Genomic DNA, 21,281 nt, shown 5'->3' with positions numbered 1-21,281 from the left:
GCCCCTCATCAATGCAAAGCACGAGATCTGATTTGGATAAATAAGAGGCCTCTAACTGTGGGATTATGAGGGAACGTTTTTCCTTAAGGAGATTGCCAAGTCGGCATAAGACGACTGATAGGCCATGTAATGTTCCTCTGGAAAATTAAATATGCAAATAGCCTCCTCAGAGAGGAAGAGAACTTGAACTCTAGTGCCACATACTAGGATTGCTACACTGCAGTGCACCTTTTTTCTAGATACAAGTTGCATAAAAATTTAGCCACATTTCAAGCTATTTTACGTAAAAAAAAATGACGAAAACTGGTTGATGAATTGGGGCCATAATCAAAAAGCATTAAAAGATAATAAATATATATATATATATATATATATATATATATATATATATATATATATATATATATACATACACACACACACACACACATATACACAAAATAATTCTCCGCTGGTACTGAAAATGATTCTGCTCTACTCGTCAGCCACCTGGCCTCTGCAGTTATCGCATGAGCATGTTTGGCATGTAACCAAAGGAGCCAGTAACTGGTTGCAGGGTCAGGTGACAATTTCTTGTACATGTCCCAGAGCTGCAACGTATTCAATGGGTAAGTAATGATTAGTTTATAACATACCCTACAGTAGATTTTGTAATATCTTGGAAAAATCTTTAATTTTTCGGGGTATAAGATGCACTTTTTTCCTCCAAAATGTTTACGTCTTATAGTCCGGATGTACCATATCTGGCTGTGGATGGTGTGAGGAGTGGCAGCGGCAGAAGAGCTGGTCACAGGAGGCATGAGCCGGCAGCTGCAGTAACATGTGTGCCAGCTGTTAAAGAAAATGAATATTCACTACTTCCCACGCCCATAAACCCTCCCACTTCTATGCACTGAAGCCGACGCTGAGAGGTGGGAGGCACTATGGGAGTGGAGAGGAGTGAAATTTTTTTTTTTTCGTTTTTATTGGCGAGCACACTGTTAGCCTCAACCGGTGGCTCCTGCAGCTGATGGGTGATCACATGTGCCCACTATTAAAGAGAATTAATATTCACTGCTCCTCACACCCATGGGAGTGGAGAGCAGTGAATAGTCATTCTCTTTAATAGCGGGCACATGTGATCGGCCAGCCGTTGAAGGAAGAAGGCGGCCCCCTATTAAAGAAAATATTCACTGCTCTCCACTCCAATAGTCCAGGGCATGGAGAAAAAAAAATATTCCAGCAGCTGACATCGGCACATGGGGGCACGTGACAGTGACGTTATGTGCTGCTTACACTGCTGGCATCACAACAGGACACCACGCTGCGAGAGAGCGGAGGGAAGGTAAGAAAAATGGTTACATTTTTTATGTGATGGGAGCCATTTATACCTGGATGTGGGGGCCATGTATACCTGGATGGGGGGGGGGCGCATGTATGCCAGAATGGGGACATACAGTATATATACACACCAGGATGGGTCACATTAGTACAGGATTGGGGGACATTACCCCTATAAAAGTATCAGCAGCAGATCCCCCCCATAACAGTTAATCATGACCACAATTTTTGCTATAATCTTTTTTTTTTTCTATTTTCCTCCCCTAAAACCTAGGTGTGTCTTAAATGTCCAAAAAATATGGTGGTTCTCTAATGCACAAATGTGAATAAGCCAAGTCTGAATTTAAAGGGTATTAAGTCATCGGTTATTCATGCATATTCTGGAAATATTCTATAAATATTAAAAGTCTAGGATGGGACTGCTTCTGTACAAAACTCTGAAGTAGCGAGCAGACTGCTGTTGAATCGCATCTATATAAAATAAAAAATAAGTTGGAGAGTCGCAAGTTGCTATGTTTCCACCTTGATGGTTAAGCATGATGTTTTCTGGTTTCAGATCACGATAAATTATTCCTTTCTGATGCAAATGTCCCAAAGCCATTGAGATCTCAGCCAAGTAAAAGCTGAAAATAAACAAGGAATGATATAACTTTCATATACAGATTCAGCACAGAAAAAAATATTAAATTTAAATATCATATTCCACCATTGGCTATTAGTCTATCCAAGAGGTAGCTTGTTAACAGCAAACTAGAACATGCTTTAGAGAATCAGGGCTGGAATTAGGAATACTTTCTGAAGCACTATTTGTACATCAAGCCAAAGTTGCAGTCTGCAAGATAGCATAACACTCCATTGGGAAAGTTTAATTAAGGGGAAACATCGTAAAAACAAGTGTAAAAAAAAAAAAAAGTTTTTGAGCGAAATTAATGTGCTCCAAAATATATTTTCTTTACCAGCATGCACACACAATAAATGTTTTAATTCAGTAACCTATAGACAGCCTCAGGTTGGCGCCGTTATACTGATTACAATGATACTTTGGTTGCTGAAATCCATCTTGTTTTCAGTTATAGTGTCATCATGTGATGCTCTTCACAATGCAGACTGCTGACAGGCTTTAAACCCTTTAAAATGTTGCCATCAGTGTCAATAGGTTGCTATGGCAGGCAGGGATTTGTGTATGCAGCCCGTACACAGGATGGCCTTCATATGAGACCATGAATTTAGCTACACTCAGTTGTACTTTAGTATATACAACAAGTGATCAGTCTCCCGTCTCAGTTCCCCATTTTTTTTTTTAAAGAAATTATAGTATATTTATTTATATATAAATTTATATATCTCTGGCAAAAATTAATAGACCACTGCCAAATGTTCAGTTTGTCTGATTTTTCTCTTGATGGGTATAGACCTCAAATAATACAAAGAAAACAAGTTCATAATCATTTAGAAACAACAATATTAATGTTTAACTCCGGAAGAGTTCAGAAATCAATATTTTGTGGAATAACCATGATTTTAAACCCATTAATGACAGGAGCTTTTTTTCGGTTTTGCGTTTTCGTTTTTCGCTCCCTTTCTTCCCAGACTCATAACTTTTTTATTTTTCCGTCAATATGGCCATGTGAGGTCTTATTTTTTGTGGGACGAGTTGTACTTTGGAAAGAGATCACTGGTTTTAGCATGTCGTGTACTCGAAAATGGGAAAAAAAAATTCCAAAAAACAAAGTGCAATCTCACAGGTTTTTTTGTTTGGCTTTTGTGCTAGGTTCACTAAATGCTAAAACTGACCTGCCATTATGATTCTCCAGATCATTACGAGTTAATAGACACCAAACATGTCTAGGTTCTTTTTTTATCTAAGTGGAGAAAAAAAATTCCAAAGTTTGGTTAAAAAAAAAAAAAAAAAAAATTGCACCTCTTTCCGATTCCCATAGCATCTCCATTTTTCGTGATCTGGGGTTGGGTGAGGGCATATTTTTTGCGTGCCGAGCTGACATTTCTAGGGATACCATTTATGTGCAGATAGAATCATAGAATCGTAGAGTTGGAATGGACCTCCTGGGTCATCTGGTCCAACCTCCTGCTCAAAGCAGGATTCGCTAAATCATCCCAGTCAGATGTCTGTCCAGCCTCTGTTTGAAGACTTCCATTGAAGGAGAACTCACCACTTCTCGTGGCAGCCTGTTCCACTTATTGATCACTCTGTCAAAAAGTTTTTTCTAATATCTAATCTGTGTCTCCTCCCATTCAGTTTCATCCCATTGCTTCTAGTCTTTCCTTGTGCAAATGAGAATAAAGTTGATCCTTCTACAATGTGACAGCCCTTTAGATATTTGTAGACAGCTATTAAGTCTCCTCTCAGTCTTCTCTTTTGCAAACTAAACATTCCCAAATCCTGCAACCTTTCCTCATAAGACAGGGTTTGCAGACCGGTCACCATTCTGGTCGCTCTTTTCTGAACTTGCTCCAGTTTGTTGATGTCTTTTTTAAAATGTGGTGCCCAAAACTGGACACAATATTCCAGATGAGGTCTGACCAAAGAGGAGTAGAGGGAAATAATGACTTCACGTGATCTAGACTGTATGCTTCTGTTAATACATCCTAGAATTGCATTTGCCTTTTTTGCTGCTGCATCACACTGTTGACTCATATTCAGTCTGTGATCTATTAGTATACCCAAGTCTTTTTCACATGTGCTGTCACTTAGCCCTATTCCTCCCATTCTATATATGCTTTTTTCATTTTTATTGCCCAGATGTAGTACTTTGCATTTCTCCCTGTTAAAAACCATTCTGTTAGTTGCTGCCCACTTCTCCAGTTTATTTAAATCTTTTTGAATCCTCTCTCTCTCTCTCTTCTCTAGTATTAGCTATCCCTCCTAGCTTTGTGTCATCAGCAAATTTAATCAGTTTACCCTCAATTCCTTCATCTAAATCGTTGATAAAGATGTTGAACAATACAGGGCCCAGGACAGAGCCCTGTGGTACCCCACTTGAGACATTCTTCCAACTGGATGTGCAGCCATTTACGACCACTCTTTGGGTCCGATCACTAAGCCAGTTATGAATCTACCTAACAGTTGCCTTGTCCATTCCATACTTAGTCATTTTTTCAATAAGGATTGTATGAGAGATTTTGTCAAATGCTTTGCTGAAGTCAAGATATACTATATCTACAGCATTTCCTTGATCCACCCAATCAGTAATACCATCATAGAAGGAAATTAAATTAGTCTGACATGACTTATTAGTTACAAACCCATGCTGACTCTGCTTAATCACTTCATTCTTATCCAGGTATTGACATACATGTTGTTTAATAATTTGTTCAAAGATCTTTCCTGGTATAGAAGTCAGACTCACCGGCCTATAGTTGCCTGGGTCCACCTTCTTCCCCTTTTTGAAGATAGGAACAACATTTGCTCTTCTCCAGTCTTCTGGCACTTCTCCTGTTCTCCAAGAATTTTCAAAGATTATGGAGAGGGGTTCAAAAATTTCTTCTGCTATCTCCTTCAGTACTCTGGGGTGTAATTCATCTGGACCTGGAGACTTGAATTCATTTAGGTTAGCTAAGTGTTTCCTCACTATCTTTCTGTTTATAGATATCCTGGATTCTTCTATTCCCTTAATAGGACAGTGAATAACAGTTGATGTTACATTTCCTTTCTGAGAGAAAACAGATGCAAAATAGGAATTTAAAAGTTCAGCCTTCTCAACATCCTGTCTTACCATTTCATCATTTTCATCCTGTAAAAATCCTATAGCATCTTTGACTTTTCTTTTACTTTTGACATATCCCCAAAATCCTTTATTATTGCTTTTGACATCTCTTGCAAGCCTCAATTCATTTTCAGCTTTAGATAATCTGATTTGTGCCCTGCAGGTTCTGCAGACAGCATTATATTCTTCTTTAGATATGCCTCCCTCTTTCCATTTTATAAACATTTTTTTCTTCCTTTTTAGCATGTGCTTAAGTTCTGTGTTCATCCATCCTGGTTTCCTTAAATGCTTCCTATTCTCCCCTCTTTTCGGAATTGTTAACAACTGTGCTTTGAGAATTTCATTTTTCAAGATTTCCCATCCTTCCTGGACATTTTTGTCTTTAAGGATATCCAGCCATTGGATCCCTCCAATTCTCTTTCTGAATCCCTTAAAATCTGCCTTTCTGAAATCTAACCTTGACATCTGAGTCTTCACAGGTCTTCCGCCTCTAGTTATCCAAAATTCTAAAATAGCATGGTCGCTACCTCCTAGGGTCCCAGCCACTTTTACCTCCTCAACCATTTCCTCCCTGTTTATAAGAATTAGATCCAAGGTAGCAGTTCCCCTTGTTTTCTCCCTTACCTTTTGGAAGATAAAGTTGTCAGCAAGAGAGGATAAGAATTTCCTTGACCTGTTAGTTTTGCCTGAGAGAGATTCCCAACAAATGTCTGGATAGTTGAAATCTCCCATGACAACTATGTCATATTTTTTGGAGAACTTGGCCATTTGATGCATAAAGAGTTCATCCATATCTTCAGCTTGCACAGGCGGCCTGTAGTAAATGCCTACAATGGTGTCCTTTCCATTGTTCTGTCCTTGTATTCTTACCCAAACAGTTTCCACAGAACTCCCAGTCTCTGAAGCTTCAATCTCTGTGCAGATATACGCGTTTCTAACATACAATGCGACACCCCCTCCTCGTTTATCAAGTCTGTTTCTTGCAAATAAGTTGTATCCTTCTAGTCTTGTATTCCAATCATGTGTATTGTCCCACCAAGTTTCAGTGATTCCAATGACATCATATTTCTTTTCCTGTGTTAGTAGTTCCAATTCTCCTGGTTTGTTGCCCATGCTTTGTGCATTAGTATAGAAACATTTTAGTTTGTGATTGGTTTCTCTTTCTCCAATATTTTTATTAATTAGATTCTTTCGTCTTTGTTCTTCCTTTCCACTTCTAATAGCAAAGTTCTCAATAGCATTTGTCAGGTGTATGGCTTTTTCTGGTCTTTTGCTTCCCTTCCCACGTTGTTCTAGTTTAAAGCTCTCCTTACAAGTGTAGCAAGGCGACTTCCAAATACATGCTTTCCAGTCTTCGTAAGGTGCACCCCATCTCTAGCAAGTAGTCCATCGTATAAGTAGTTCACTCCGTGATCCAGAAATCCAAATCGTTGCTGACGGCACCATCGACGTAGCCAGTTGTTCACCTGCAGAATCTTATTCCACCGCCTTGTTCCATGGCCATCCACTGGGAGGATGGAAGAGAAGACCACCTGCGCTCCCAGTTCTTTCACTTTCTTGCCTAAGTCTTCAAAGTCTCTGCAGATGGTTTCCAGGTCGTTTCTTGCGGTGTCATTTGTCCCCACATGTAGTAGCAGGAATGGGTAGTCATCTGTAGGTCTGAAGAGTCCTGATATCCTGTCAGACACATCTTTAATTTTTGCACCTGGAAGACAGCACATTTCTCTTGAAGTTATATCCGGTCTGCAGATAGCGGCCTCTGTTCCTCTCAACAGGGAATCCCCCATGACCACCACTCTCCGTTTCTTCTTCACAACATTTTTCTTTCTCCATCCAGGAGGACTCTGAAGGCGTACAAGGTTGCTGTTTGTTGGCAAAGTCTTATCCTGATGTATTTCTTAATCGTTTTCCTGCGTGAGAGCCTGGTACTGGTTTCTGAGCAGTATGGGTGCTGACTGCCTCCTGATCCTCCTGCTTCTCTGGGTCACATGTCTCCATTCCTCTGTTTCTTCAGGTGCACTTCGAATTTCTTCTCTTTCTGTAACATGAAGAGATAATTCTGCTCTGTCCAAGAACTCTACGTGGCGACCAAAAAACGTAATTCTGGCGTTTTGATTCTTTTTCTCGCTATGCCATTTAGCGATCGGGTTAATCCTCTTTTTTATTCATAGTTCAGGTGATTCTGAACACGGCGATGCCCAATAGGTGTTTAAAACTTTTTTTTTTTTTTTTAATTTTGGCATGCTTCAATAGCCTCCATGGGAGGCTAGAAGCTGCAACAAACTTGATTGGCTCTGCTACATATAGGTGATGAACAGATCGCCTATCTGTAGCAGAATTACAGCATTGCTATGAGCGCCGACCACCGGGTGGCGCCCATAGCAATCCGACATCAACAACCATAGAGATATCTAGGAGACCTCTGGTTGTTATGACAACACATCGCTGACCCCCGATCACGTGATGGGGGTCGACGATGCGTGTATTTCTGGCCCAGCGGACAGAAGCACTTGTTAAATGCCGCTGTCAGTGTTTGACAGCAGCATTTAACTAGTCAATAGGCGCCGGTGGATCACTATTTCACCTGCGCCTACTGCGGGCACATGTCATCTGTTCAAAACAGCTGACATGCTCCGACTTTGATGTGGGCTCACAAAGCAGGGGATCTGACCTTGGACGTACTATTGCGTCCCAGCTAAGAAAGGGGTTAAAAACAGCTTTCATGCATCTTGGCATGCTTTCCACCAGTCTTTCACACTGCTTCTGGCACCAAAATGTAAGCAATTCTTCTTTGTTTGATGGCTTGTGACTATCCATCATCCTCATGATTACATTCCAGAGGTTTTCAATGGGGTTCAGGTCCGGAGAATAAGCTGCCCATGACAGGGTGTTGATGTGGTGGTCTCTTAATTTTTGCTAGAGAAGTGGCATACCGAAATAAGAGTGCTAGACTTTTCACTGCTTACCCTATACCATGATCTTTGATTTAACTTTTTAATCATGCACAAATCATTTGATCACTATTTGTATATGAACATCCAGGCATGCCCACCATTTGCCTCTTCTGTGGTTTCTCCCTTTTTATATGCACTTTTTTATGGTATTCTATAGGTTTGTTCAATAAAATTATTGCTTTTATACATAGTCAATATTTAAAGCTCCTCCACTTTTTTGGTCTTTATATTGTTATGCTTTATGGCTCAGTTACGAGGATATTTTTTTTTTGGTGAAGTACGGTAAACAAGCTAAAAAAATACTACTGCTATACAAACTACAATAAAAGTGGCATCTTACGCCATACAAACTTTTTACCGCCATTGTTATACATCAATTTTATAGTTAAAGGGTAATTGCCAAGATAGTAAGTTATCCCATATCCATAGGGGATCAGTGGGGGTCTGTGAATATCAAGGAGAAAACAGAGCACAACACTCAGCTATTTCCAGCAGTCCTGTAGACAATGAATGAAACAAAGGTGAAGCACGTGCACCATGCCTCTGTTCCATTCAAGGTGTAGGTTGGCTAAAACCAGTCTATGGATTCCAGAGCCCCATTTTAGGGATCTCTGGGAGCCCAATGGTCGGACCCCCAGAAATCAGAAAGCTATTCGCTATCCTGTGGCTAGGGTTTACTATATCTCAGGATTACCCTTTAATTTTTTTTCTGGTAAAATTTGTTACACATAAATACACATCACTTTTGTTCAAAAAGGAAACAGAAGCTACAACAGTATCGGCTGAAAGGATATTGGGCAACACTGTCTCATAGAAGGGGAAGTGGTTTATGTTTGCATCAGTTACAGATTTTACTCACCAGGCAGTATCTTCCATAAAGATCCCTTCACGCTCCAACTGCATGAAGAGTTCGCCACCTAAATAAAAATACAAGTTTTCAGGCTTGAAATAAAAAAAATTTGAAAAAAAAAATTGCCAATGTGTTTGAGGCCACAAATTTTGTCGTTGCAGAAAGTGACTGACCGCTAAGATACTCCAAAATGAGGTAGAGTTTTCCACCAGTTTGAAAGGCATAAATTAAGTCCACAATAAAAGGATGCTTCACTTCTTCCAGGATATTACGCTCTGCCTTTGTATGTGCAGTGTCTTTTGCGTTCCGCACAATCATAGCCTAGGAGAAAATTAGACAATACAGGAGTCTAGATAGGAAAATGTCCACATTATAGAGAACCTGTCACCATGGCATAGATGGCCAGGTTTTACTCTTAATTTATACCCACTGCTCCCCCGAGTATTCCGTAATTTTTCCCTTTACTTCCATGATACAGTCACAGAGAACTCTTAATATAGTGCCGATTTTATGGACTTCACAAGGGAGTATGTCTTTAGGCTGTTTTGCATTATTACCCCAAGAGAAAGGCACCCTTGGTAAACACAATAACAATTAGCAAACCACATATCTAAGCCCTTTCCACTTCCTGCTGACTTGAACTCAAAAATATTTCACGGATCCGTACATTCCTCAACCAAGAATCTGCAAAAACCCTAGTCCATGCCCTCGTCATCTTCCTCCTTGACTACTGCAACCTCCTGCTCTATGGTCTCCCCTCTAACACTCTCGCACCCCTCCAATCTATTCTAAACTCTGCTGCCCGACTAATCCACCTTTCCCCCCCGCTATTCCACGGCCTCTCCCCTGTCAATCCCTGCACTGGCTCCCTATTACCCAAAGACTCCAATTCAAAACCCTAAACATGGCATACAAAGCCATCCACAACCTGTGTCCTCTATACATCTGTGACCTAATCTCTCGATACTTACCTGCACGCGAACTCCGATCCTCACAAGATCTCCTTCTCGACTCCCCTCTCATATCCTCTTCCAACAATCGCATACAAGATTTCTCCAGCGCATCCCCTCTACTCTGGAACTCTCTACCACAACATATCAGTCTCTCGCCTACCATGGAAACCTTCAAAGGAACCTAAAGACCTACCTCTTCCGACAAGCCTACAACCTGCAGTAACCACCGATGGACAAAGCCACTGCACGACCAGCTCTACCCTCGCCTACTGTATCCTCACCCATTCCCGGTAGATTGTGAGCCCTCACGGGCAGGGTCCTCTCTCCACCTGTACCAGTTGTGACTTGTGTTGTTTAAGATTATTGTACTTGTTTTTATTATGTATACCCCTTTTCACATATAAAGTGCCATGGAATAAATGACGCTATAATAATAATAAAATAAAAATTAGCACCAAATCAAAAGGCCCATATCTTTATTGGGAAATATAAGGGCAAAAAGGGTCTACGATTAAGAAAGCAACAAGTCAAATTAATGTTTCACATTTAGAGCTGCTTTAAAGGGTGTTCTGTTATAGACTTCCCATTTCAAACTGTGGCATCCGAGGCAGCCAGCTGATCATCCAAAGTCCCAACCACTAAACAGCGGATATGGCCACAGACAGCTGCTGCTCCCTACAGTAGCTGCTGCAGGGGAAATGTAATATTACATGGTGGGCAACCCAGATATTACACAGATGGATAAGTATGCCAGAAAACAAGTTGCTCATTAAATGCAGCTTGACATTCTGTCTCACAGGAGGAACCCGAGAGGACATATGGACAGGAGCTGCCTACTTTAACAGAGGTGTTTGCATAGCGATAGATCTAGCTTCCCTATTACTGCGTGCCTCTAGCCTCATTTAACAAGTACAAATTCCATAAAGATCTGTATTTAGTGAACAGTATTGGAGGACAGGGGAGCGAAATATGATCTGGCAAGGAACTCTGAACAGATGTATAAAGGAAAATGGCTTCTAATGCCATGCCTCATTGATTAACCTTATTAAAAAGGGACAATTCAGATTAAAACAAGCATGTTTGCAACAAGCTATGGAACAGTGAGAGCTAACAAATTGGGTGTAAAGATGAAAAACTTACCTTTTTAAGTACTTTCATGGCAAATATCTTCCCAGTATGAGCTCCTATTACTTTGCGTACTTGAAAAACCTGCACAAAACGCACACTGGAAGTTCAAACACAATATAAAGATTATACAAATACTTTTTTTCTTAAAAGGAAGGTGCCACCAGTTTCCTTTTAGTTTGTTTTTTGTGAAATTAAGCTTGAAATAATAATTAAAATGTATTAATATAATGTTTGCAAACATTTCTATATGAAAATTATGGTTTTTTTTTTCAAATATACATAATTACCACTAAGGGGAGCATTTTCCGTTTTAGACCCCAAACAGCTATAGTAAGAATTAAAAGCTTTACTGTTAGCTGGAAAATTGGGGCAGTAACTGCTGACATCACCTTTTCCCTCCCCTTTTGGGTGTTCTAGTATCCCTGTGGCAGAATGAAGAGTAACATCACAAGGCAGCGCCATTTTGGGGGTGACTGCCCTGTGATCTTCTATCACCAGCAATTACTCCATCGGAAGCACAGCTTGTTTACAGCAAAGCAGAAGACAGTGGACTCAGCAGCACTGTGGACCGGAGGAAGAGTGAAGACATCTGGTGTGTATGGAGCAGCATTAAGAAGCAGGAGCTGTTGGCAGGAGCTGTGATTCATCCCTCAGTAAGATAAGGAGCTGCAGGTCTGCAGTGAATGGCCAGACATTGTGGAGGGGGGTGAGAGATACATGCAATCTGGGTGAGAGACATATGAAGACTGATGGGAGAGAGAGAGACATATGTAGTATGCCGAGGGCTCCATGAAAATGGCAGCAGAACACTTCCACTACTGTGAATTGTGCAGCGCACAGATGTGTACCCAGTTCACAGTAGTGACAGTTCCATTACAATAGATAGGAGATAACAGACAGATTCCGACCCTATGACCATGGGGTGCTGTATTATGACACTGAAAGTGTAGTGCTGCTACTGTGAAAGAAAGATGTCAGCCCCCAGTGCCTTCTTTAAACTCCTAAAACACACAAAATATGTTTCAAATGCAATCAAAACGTGGTTATAACAGCTTGTTATGCTGCATTACATTTATTATAGATCTACAAACGCGGTACCTTCCCTTTAAGTCAAAGGCACTAAGGGACTGTTCATTTGATTCAGCAGGGTATCAAAGGATTTCTTTTCCTAGACTTTTGTTAGGTGTGCTCTCTTTGCTGCCTGCCCCCTAAGTCTACATAGGAATATTGCTGTTGTGTAGGAGTACTTTTATCATTTGATATTGAGGTTGGCAATAATATTTCTTGATATTGTATAGTATTTTTTACAAAACAGTAGTGTAAAACCACTGCAAGGCCATTTTGGATAATGGACAACCCTATATAGTAAAAAGAAAAATGATTCTATCCAGAGATAAGTCATACATTTGGAGCCTTCATTGGGGGACACAGATTACCATGGGGTGTTTGCTGCTGCTGCTAGGAGGCCGACACTATGCAAAACAAGAAAATTAGCTCCTCCCCAGCAGTATACACCCACCGACAGGCACCAAGTACCTCAGTTGGTGAGAAAGCAGTAGGAGAAGCAACCAAAAACTCAACATATGTACCAACCCAACAAGGGACTCGAAGACTCAACACGGTACAACTTAAACAGGGAGGGTGCTGTGTCCCCCAATGAAGGCTCCAAGAAAGAGATTTTACAGTAAGAACCCAAAATCCCTCTTTCTTTATCGCTTCATTGGGGGACACAGATTACCATGGGACGTTCCAAATCAGTCCCGAGGGTGGGAACAGCAATAAAGGAACGAAAGAAGGAAGGGCTTAGGTCGGTCGATGTGCCACCGCCGCCTGCAGAACCTTCCTACCAAAAGCTGCATCAGACGAGGCCTGGGTATGAACCCTGTAGAACCTCGCGAAGGTGTGCAAAGACGACCAGGTTGCGGCTCTGCAAAGTTGCAGGGCCGAAGCCTGGTGTCGCACAGCCCAAGAAGCCCCTACAGCCCGGGTGGATTGGGCTCTCATTCCCGGAGGAAGCCGTTTTTCCTGAAGTCGGTAGGCTTCCAGAATGGTAGAACGAATCCAGCGAGCGATTGTGGATTTGGATGCAGGAAGCCCTTTCCGGCAACTTTCAGAGATGACAAGCAGGGAATCGGATGGGCGAAACGAAGCGGTCCTGGCAATGTAGACACGCAAGGCTCTCACTACATCCAGTTTGTGGAGCAACTTTTCCAGAGGATGAGCAGGCGCAGGACAAAACGAGGGAAGGACGATATCCTCGTTAATGTGAAACGGGGATACCACTTTTGGAAGGAAAGAGCGAACTGGCCTGAGAACAACCTTATCCTGATGGAGGATTAGGTACGGGGAACGACAGGATAAAGCCGCCAGCTCAGAAACTCTCCTGATGAATGTAATGGCAATTAGGAAAGCCACCTTCCATGAGAGAAGGGACAGAGAAATGTCCTGGATAGGTTCGAACGGCGCCTTTTGGAGAGCGCCAAGAACGAGATTGAGATCCCACAGATCTACTGGAGAATGAGGAGGAGGAGCCATATGGGCGACTCCTTGGGAGAAAAGTCTTCACCCGAGGTAAGGAGGCCAGATCCTTCTGGAAGAGAATCGCCAGAGCAGATACCTGGCCTTTGAGACTACTGAGGGACAGGCCCGCATCCAAACCGGACTGGAGGAAGCCAAGTATGGATGGAATGGAGAACGATAATGGAAAAACATAGTTATCGTCGCACCAACGGAAAAAGCCTTCCAGTACCTATGGTAAATGCGGGAGGAAGCTGGCTTCCTAGCTCTGATCATGGTTTGAATGACCCGGCTGGAAAAATCTGATTCTCAGAATCGCGGCCTCAACGGCCATGCCGTTAAACTCAGAGACTGAGAATTCTGGTGGTAAAGGGGGCCTTGCGAGAGAAGATCTGGACGGTCTGGAAGCCTCCAGGGGACGTCCGCGAGCATATTCACCAACTCCGTGTACCAAGGTCGTCTTGGCCAGTCTGGAGCCACCAGAATTACTGGGATGCCTTCTGACTTTATCTTCTTCATCATCCTAGGGATCAGGACAAGGGGAGGAAAAAGGTAAGCCAGTTGGAACTGGGACCACGGATTTACCAGGGCGTCGCAACCGACGGCTAGAGGATCCCTGGACCTGGCTACAAAGTGAGGAACTTTGTTGTTCATCCGAAATGCCATGAGATCGACGTCCGGGATGCCCCAACGCTGGTATATCGGATTGAAGACTGTGGGGTGAAGGGCCCATTCGCCTGACGCTAGACCCTGGCGACTTAGGAAGTCGGCTGCCCAATTTTCCACCCCTGGCATGTGAACGGCGGAGATCGCCGGAACGGGACGCTCTGCCCAACGCAGTATCTTTACCACTTCTGACATTACCTGCCTGCTGTGAGTACCGCCCTGATGGTTTATGTACACCACGGCCGTGACGTTGTCTGATTGAATGCGGACTGGCTTGCCTACAAGGAGAGGCTGCCAACGAAGGAGAGCAAGGAAGATTGCTCTGATTTCCAGAAGGTTGATGGGAAGAAGAGTCTCCTGGGCGCTCCAGCGCCCTTGGGCCGTTTTCCGATGGAAAACCGCCCCCCATCCTAGAACACTGGCATCGGTGGTGATGACTTGCCACTGAGGCGGAAGAAAGGACCTTCCCTGGAGAACTGACGCCGACAACGTCCACCAAGTCAGCGATTGTCTTACTCTGAGCGGAAGGAGAATGGGACGGTCCAGAGAAAACGAGGTCTTGTCCCAGACTGAAAGGAGGAACAGCTGGAGAGGGCGAGTGTAAAATTGTGCGAAAGGCACTGCTTCCATGGAAGCTATCATCTTCCCCAGGACCCTCATGCAGGACCGAAGGGGAATGGTCCTTGAGCATTTTAGGGATCGGATTGCTAAAACACTGGGTAGGGTGCAGGATGGATTTCTCTTTGATGACTATCCAACCGAGGCGGCCGAAAGCATCCAGGGTTATCTGAAGACTTTGAAGACAGTCATGGCGGGACGAGCCCTTGATCAGGAGATCGTCCAGATAAGGGATGATGAGAATACCCCTGGCTCGAAGGATGGCCATGACTGTTGCCATCACCTTCGTAAAGACACGGGGAACGGAGGCTAGGCCGAAGGGAAGGGCCGTGAACTGATAGTGATTGTCCTGAATCGCAAAGCGGAGATATCTCTGATGTTGCAAACAAACAGGGATGTGGAGGTAGGCATCCTATATGTCCACAGAGCAGAGGAACTCCCCGGGTTCCATCGAGGCTATTACCGAGCGCAGGGACTCCATCTTGAAGTGGAGGATCCTCACGTGGCGGTTGAGCAACTTGAGGTCCAAAATTGGACGAAGGGAGCCGTCTTTTTTTTTGGGACTACGAAAAGATTTGAGTAGAACCCTGAAAACCATTCGTTTGAAGGAACGGGAACGATAACCCCGGCAGAAAGAAGGGAGGAGACGGCCTGAAGGAACCCTGGAATCTGGGACCGCTGTCTTGGGGGTCGAGACCGGAAGAAGCGACTGTTTGGGGGGGGGGGGGGGGGCGAGAAAATTCAATTTTGTATCCGGATGTTATGATTTCCCTGACCCAAGCGTCGTCGACAACAGACAGCCATGTGTCCATGAAAGCGAAAAGTCTGCCTCCCACCCTGGAAAAATTTCCAGGTGGGGGTGACCAGTTACTTGGAGGAAAATCTACCGGAGCGGGAGCCTGAAGACCTGGAGAGTTGGCCTCTTGATTTCCAGCAGGGAGCGGGTCTATACGATGGTTTTCTCCGCTCTTTGGAAGCGGAGGGCCGGTCCTGCTGAGATGATCCTTCTGCGGAAGAGAAGGGGCGAAAGTTCCTAAACAGCCGAGAAGCTTTTCTGTTGAAGAACAGTCTAGACAGAGACTGGGGAAGGGAGGTACTTTTACCACCAGTGGCATCTGAAATTATCTGATCCAACTTAGCGCCAAAAAGCCTGGACCCGTGAAATGCCAGGTTGGTGAGCGACTTCTTAGAAGTGGTGTCCGCACTCCATGACTTCAACCAAACGATACGGCATATGGCTATTATATTGCCGTTAGCTCTTGCTACGCACCCGGCCGCTTCCAAGGAGGCGGCCAAAAGATATTTACCCGCATGATTAATTTGGTCTGTTAGGTTAGCCAGCTCGTCCTGAGAAGCTGCCGCTAAGATGCCCTTGCGAAGAATCTTTGCTCAAGCTGGAATGACTTTCGCCACCCAGGCGGAGGCGAAAATAGGACAGAGGGACGCGTCGGACGCCTCAAAAATCGACTTAGCCAGCGATTCTATTTGTCTGTCTTTTGGATCTTTAAGTGATGCCCCGTCCGGAAGGGATAGAACCGTCTTAGAGGAAAGATGGGAAACTGGTGGATCCACTTCGGGAGCTTTGGTCCATTTTGCGAGCAGGTCCGCATCGAAGGGATATAGTACATCTAGGTACTTGCGGCCTGAGAAACGCTTCTCAGGGTGTTCCCAGTGTTTGGATAAGGAAGTATCGAACTCGTTGTGATTAGGAAAGGTTCGAGAAGGAGGTCTCGCTCGCTTAAAGGGAACAGATAATTCCTGACGGGGTGCCTTATCCTCCTTTATTTTGAGGGTTTGAAAACAGAGGATTTTGGGGCTGCTTACCGTAAAATCTGTTTCTCGGAGCCTTCATTGGGGGACACAGAGACCATGGGTGTATGCTGCTGCCACTAGGAGGCTGACACTATGCAAAAAAAGGTTAGCTCCTCCTCCGCAGTGTACACCCCACCGACCGGCAGGGAATTTCCTCAGTTAGTGAGAAAGCAGTAGGAGAAGTAACAGAATAGATTGAGAACAGAACAAACAACTCAACTGTAACCAATCAACCAAAGTAAGAACAGGAGTTGTAGAACATGGGAGGGTGCTGTGTCCCCCAATGAAGGCTCCGAGAAACAGATTTTACGGTAAGCAACCCAAAAATCCTGTTTTCTCGTTCGCCTTATTGGGGGACACAGAGACCATGGGACGTCCCAAAGCAGTCCCTGGGGTGGGAAACAAACTTCCATCAGGCCAGTGGACTCACCACCGCTGCCTGCAGAATCCTCCTACCTAGGCTGGCATCCGCCGAAGCGTAGGTGTGGACCTTGTAGAATTTCACAAACGTGTGAACCGATGACCAGGTTGCAGCTTTGCAAAGCTGCAGCGTGGAGGCTCTGTGGCGTACCGCCCAGGAAGCACCCACTGCCCTGGTAGAGTGCGCTCTGATCCCCGGAGGGGCCACTCGATGCTTAACCCGGTAGGCCTCCAAAATTGCCGATTTGATCCAGCGAGCAATAGTAGCCTTGGAGGCCAGGTGACCTTTCCGCGCCCCATCTGGAATGATGAAAAGAGAGTCTGTCTTCCGCAAGGAAGTCGTCCTAGACAGATAGATTCTCATCGCCCTGACCAGATCCAGCTTGTTCAGGGACCGCTCCCAAGGGTGAGTAGGACTGGGGCAGAAGGACGGCAGAACAATATCCTCATTGAGGTGAAAGTAGGACACCACCTTCGGAAGAAAAGAGGGCGGAGGCCGTAGAACTACCTTGTCCTGGTGAAGTACCAAGAAAGGAGAGCGGCAAGAAAGAGCCGCTAATTCCGACACGCGCCGGATGGAAGTGATGGCCACCAGAAAAGCTACCTTCCAAGAAAGGAGAGAAAGGGAAACATCCCTGAGAGGTTCAAAAGGAGAACCTTGCAGAACCTCAAGAACCAAATTAAGATCCCATGGATCCACGGGCGCTCGGTACGGAGGAGCTGTGTGAGCCACGCCCTGAAGAAAGGTTTTGACCTGAGGGCGGGAGGCCAACGTCTTCTGAAATAAAATGGACAGTGCCGAAACTTGACCCTTCAAGGAACTGAGAGCAAGCCCCGCATCCAGCCCTGCCTGAAGAAACGCCAGAACGGAAGGGAGCGAAAAGCACATGGGCGCGATGTTATTGGCCTCACACCAAGTGAAATAGCCTTCCAAGTACGGTAGTAAATTTTGGAAGATGATGGCTTCCTGGCACGGATCATGGTATGAATTACTCGACCGGAGAATCCTGCTCGTTTCAAAACCTCGGTCTCAACAGCCACGCCGTTAAATTGAGCGGCCGAGAATTGGGGTGGCAAATCGGGCCTTGAGTCAGCAGATCTGCCCTGTCTGGAAGCTTCCAGGGGGCGTCCGCAAAAAGGTTGACAATGTCCGCGAACCAAGACCTTCTGGGCCAATTCGGGGCGATGAGAATGACTGGAATTCCTTCTGCTTTGATCTTCTTCAACAGCTTGGGAAGAAGGGGCAGGGGAGGGAACAGGTAGGGGAGCTCGAACTGTGACCAAGGAATAGCCAGAGCGTCGGCGCCCACTGCGAGAGGATCTCGAGCCCTGGATACAAACTGTGGGACTTTCCTGTTGAGGCGAGAGGCCAGCAGATCTACATCCGGGGTCCCCCAATGACGGCAAAGCTGAAGAAACACCTCCGGATGTAGGGACCACTCTCCTGCCGCGAGACCCTCGCGGCTGAGAAAATCGGCGGCCCAGTTGTCCACGCCGGGAATGTGTACCGCGGAGATTGTTGGTACCGAAATCTCTGCCCACTGAAGGATCTTGGACACTTCTGTCAGGGCTGAGGCACTCCGTGTCCCTCCTTGGCGGTTGACATATGCCACCGCTGTGGCATTGTCTGTCTGAATCCGGATAGGCAGGCCCCTGAGGAGCCTCTCCCAGTGGACGAGAGCCAGATAAATCGCTCGTATCTCTAGGATGTTGATCGGCAGGGCTGATTCCCGAGTCGACCAACGACCCTGAACAGTGTGATTGCGGAACACTGCCCCCCATCCGAGGAGGCTGGCATCCGTTGTTACAATCTGCCAGTGAAGAAAAGAAGAAAAGACCGCCCCAAGAGGATGAGAGGTGACGTCAACCACCAGTTGAGAGACCGCTTGATCCGGCATGAAAGACGAACAGGGCGATCCAGGGACAGAGCAGACCTGTTCCACCTCGACAGAATGGCATGTTGGAGAGGTCTGGCGTGAAAATGGGCAAAGGGAACTGCCTCTATCGCCGCCACCATCTTTCCCAGGACCCTCATGGTTGTTCGGAGGGACGGGAATAGTGTGGTCTGCAGCGATCGTACATCCTGCTGCAGGGAGAGAATCTTCTCTCATGGGAGAAAGACCCTTGACCGACGAGTGTCGAACAGTAGGCCCAGAAACACAAGGCGTTGAGAAGGAACCAGACAGGACTTTTTCCTGTTGACGATCCACCCAAAATTGGAAAGAGTGTCTAGGACGATCTTCAAACTTAGGCGCGCCTGGTGAAAAGAGGGAGCTTTGATCAGAATATCGTCGAGGTACGGAAAAAGAACGAGACCTCTGATCCTCAACAAGGCCATCAACGCAGCCATGATCTTCGTGAAGACTCTGGGAGCGGTGGCGAGACCGAAGGGCAGCGCAACGAACTGGTAATGTTCCTGGCGAACCGCAAAACGCAGGAACTTCTGATGTCCGGAGAATATGGGAACATGTAGATGGGCATCTTGGATGTCTATTGAACACATGAATTCCTGCTCCTCCATGGAAGTGATTACCGAACGAACCGACTCCATCCGGAAGTGGCGAAGACGGACTCTCTTGTTGAGCCGCTTGAGATCCAAGATGGGTCGAACCGCCCCGTCTTTTTTCGGTACCACGAATAGGTTTGAATAAAACCCCGTGAACCGCTCCGATTCGAGAACGGGCACAATCACCCCAGAACTGAGGAGAGAGGCGATGGCTGTAAAGAACCCCGGGATCAAGGCTGGATCTTTTGGAGGACAGGATTTGAAAAAACGATCCCGTGGAAGAGAGACGAACTCTATCTTGTATCCTGACGATACGACCTCCCTGACCCAGGCGTCCTCTACTGAGGCCAGCCAGACGTCCTTGAAGAACAAGAGTCGACCTCCCAATTGGAAGGGACAGAGGATAGTCATGCTGAAGTGGACCGTCCAGATCTGGATGGTCTGCCCTGTGAAGAGTGGGATCACCAGGAGGGAGTGGGTCTGAATGAAACTTTGTTCCTATCTTGGCGTGCCTGCGGCCTTTGTTGGTTGGAGGATGTCTCCGCCGTATCGAAACGGCGGAAAGCCCGAAGGGGTCGAAACTGACGCCTTAGTGGAGGTCTGCGAGGCTTGGACTGAGGGAGGAGGGAACTCGTGCCTCCGGTGGTGTCCTTAATAATCTGGTCCAATTGGGATCCAAAGAGGCGCACTCCCTGAAAAGGCAGATTAGTAAGAGACTTTTTAGACGACAAGTCCGCCTGCCAGGCTTTGAGCCAAATTGTACGTCGGATTGCCACGACGTTGCTTGACGCCTGAACTGTGCAGGATGCGGCATCCAAAGAAGCAGAAAGCAGATAATCCCCCGCATGGGAAATCTGATTGGCGAGATCGGCCAATCGATCTGGTTGTGCTTTCCCTGACGAAGATCCTCTGCCCAAGTAGCTATGGCCTTTGCTGCCCAAGATGAAGCAAAGATTGGGCATACCGCCGTCGAAGCCGCTTCGAAGGCAGACTTCGCCAGGGATTCTATAATTCTATCATTAGAATCCTTTAAAGATGCCACACCTGAAAGCGGGAGAACCGTGTTATTAGACAGTCTGGACACGGGCGGGTCCACCGAGGGAGAGGCAGACCAGTTATCAGTGAGCTCTTTAGCAAACGGGTACAGTACGCCGAGACGCTTTCCTCTTTGAAAGCGTCTGGTCTGTTCTTCCCTTTCTCTTGTAAAAATCTTTCCAAACTCGGAATGAAAAGGAAATACCCTGGAGGGTGTTTCCTCCCGTCTGAACGAAACCTCCTGATCTGAGAATTTCGCAGGGGAGTCAGAGATTTCGAAGGTGTGGTTAATTGCCGCGATGAGGTTCTGTACTGTAACCTTCATGTCCGCGTCCTGGCCAGATTCCAGCTCTACAATCTCTTCAGAAGACATATCCGAGAACGCTTCACCTGACTCGGGTGAGGAGGCACGGGAGGGCGACTGCTGGGAAGGACTAGGTGCAGATGAGGGGCCAGGAGAGGATTCCGGCCGGAGATCCTGCCTGGGTCTTTTGCGGCTTCTGCTAGCTGGCTCAGATGGAGCGTCTTGTGACCTGCTGGACCCTGCAGAAGTGTCCAGGGGCAACTTGTCAGGAACAGCCACTAGGGACTGAGACACCCTGGTGAGGTCGGCCACAGATTGTGAAAGAGACGAGGCCCAGCCAGGAATGGGTGGTTCGCTTTCCCGTGGCGCAATAGGTGGTTCCTGGACGGGGTCATGCTGAACGGGATTGCTGCAGTCCAGGCAGATGGGAGTAGGCTGACCTGAGGGAAGTTTGCGATTGCAGGAGGAGCATG

The 21,281-nt window shown here is 45.8% G+C and overlaps 1 protein-coding gene across 2 annotated transcripts in view; it reads right to left on the bottom strand.

Moving 5' to 3' along the window:
• Positions 1-21,281, bottom strand: part of RPS6KB1 (ribosomal protein S6 kinase B1) — an 83,024-nt gene that overhangs the window by 47,052 nt on the left and 14,691 nt on the right. For both annotated transcript variants that reach the window (XM_073573024.1, XM_073573027.1), the window contains exons 4-7: positions 10,943-11,011; positions 9,023-9,170; positions 8,859-8,916; positions 1,843-1,943 (exon numbers count right to left, since the gene is read on the bottom strand). In XM_073573024.1, the coding sequence (XP_073429125.1) occupies positions 1,843-1,943; positions 8,859-8,916; positions 9,023-9,170; positions 10,943-11,011 (376 nt within the window). The remainder of the gene's footprint in view (positions 1-1,842; positions 1,944-8,858; positions 8,917-9,022; positions 9,171-10,942; positions 11,012-21,281) is intronic.

Source organism: Dendrobates tinctorius, unplaced genomic scaffold (genome assembly GCF_039654945.1).
Source record: "Dendrobates tinctorius isolate UK_male_01 unplaced genomic scaffold, ASM3965494v1 ptg000007l, whole genome shotgun sequence".
Taxonomy (NCBI): domain Eukaryota; kingdom Metazoa; phylum Chordata; class Amphibia; order Anura; family Dendrobatidae; genus Dendrobates; species Dendrobates tinctorius.
This window is presented reverse-complemented; position numbering and strand designations above follow the sequence as displayed.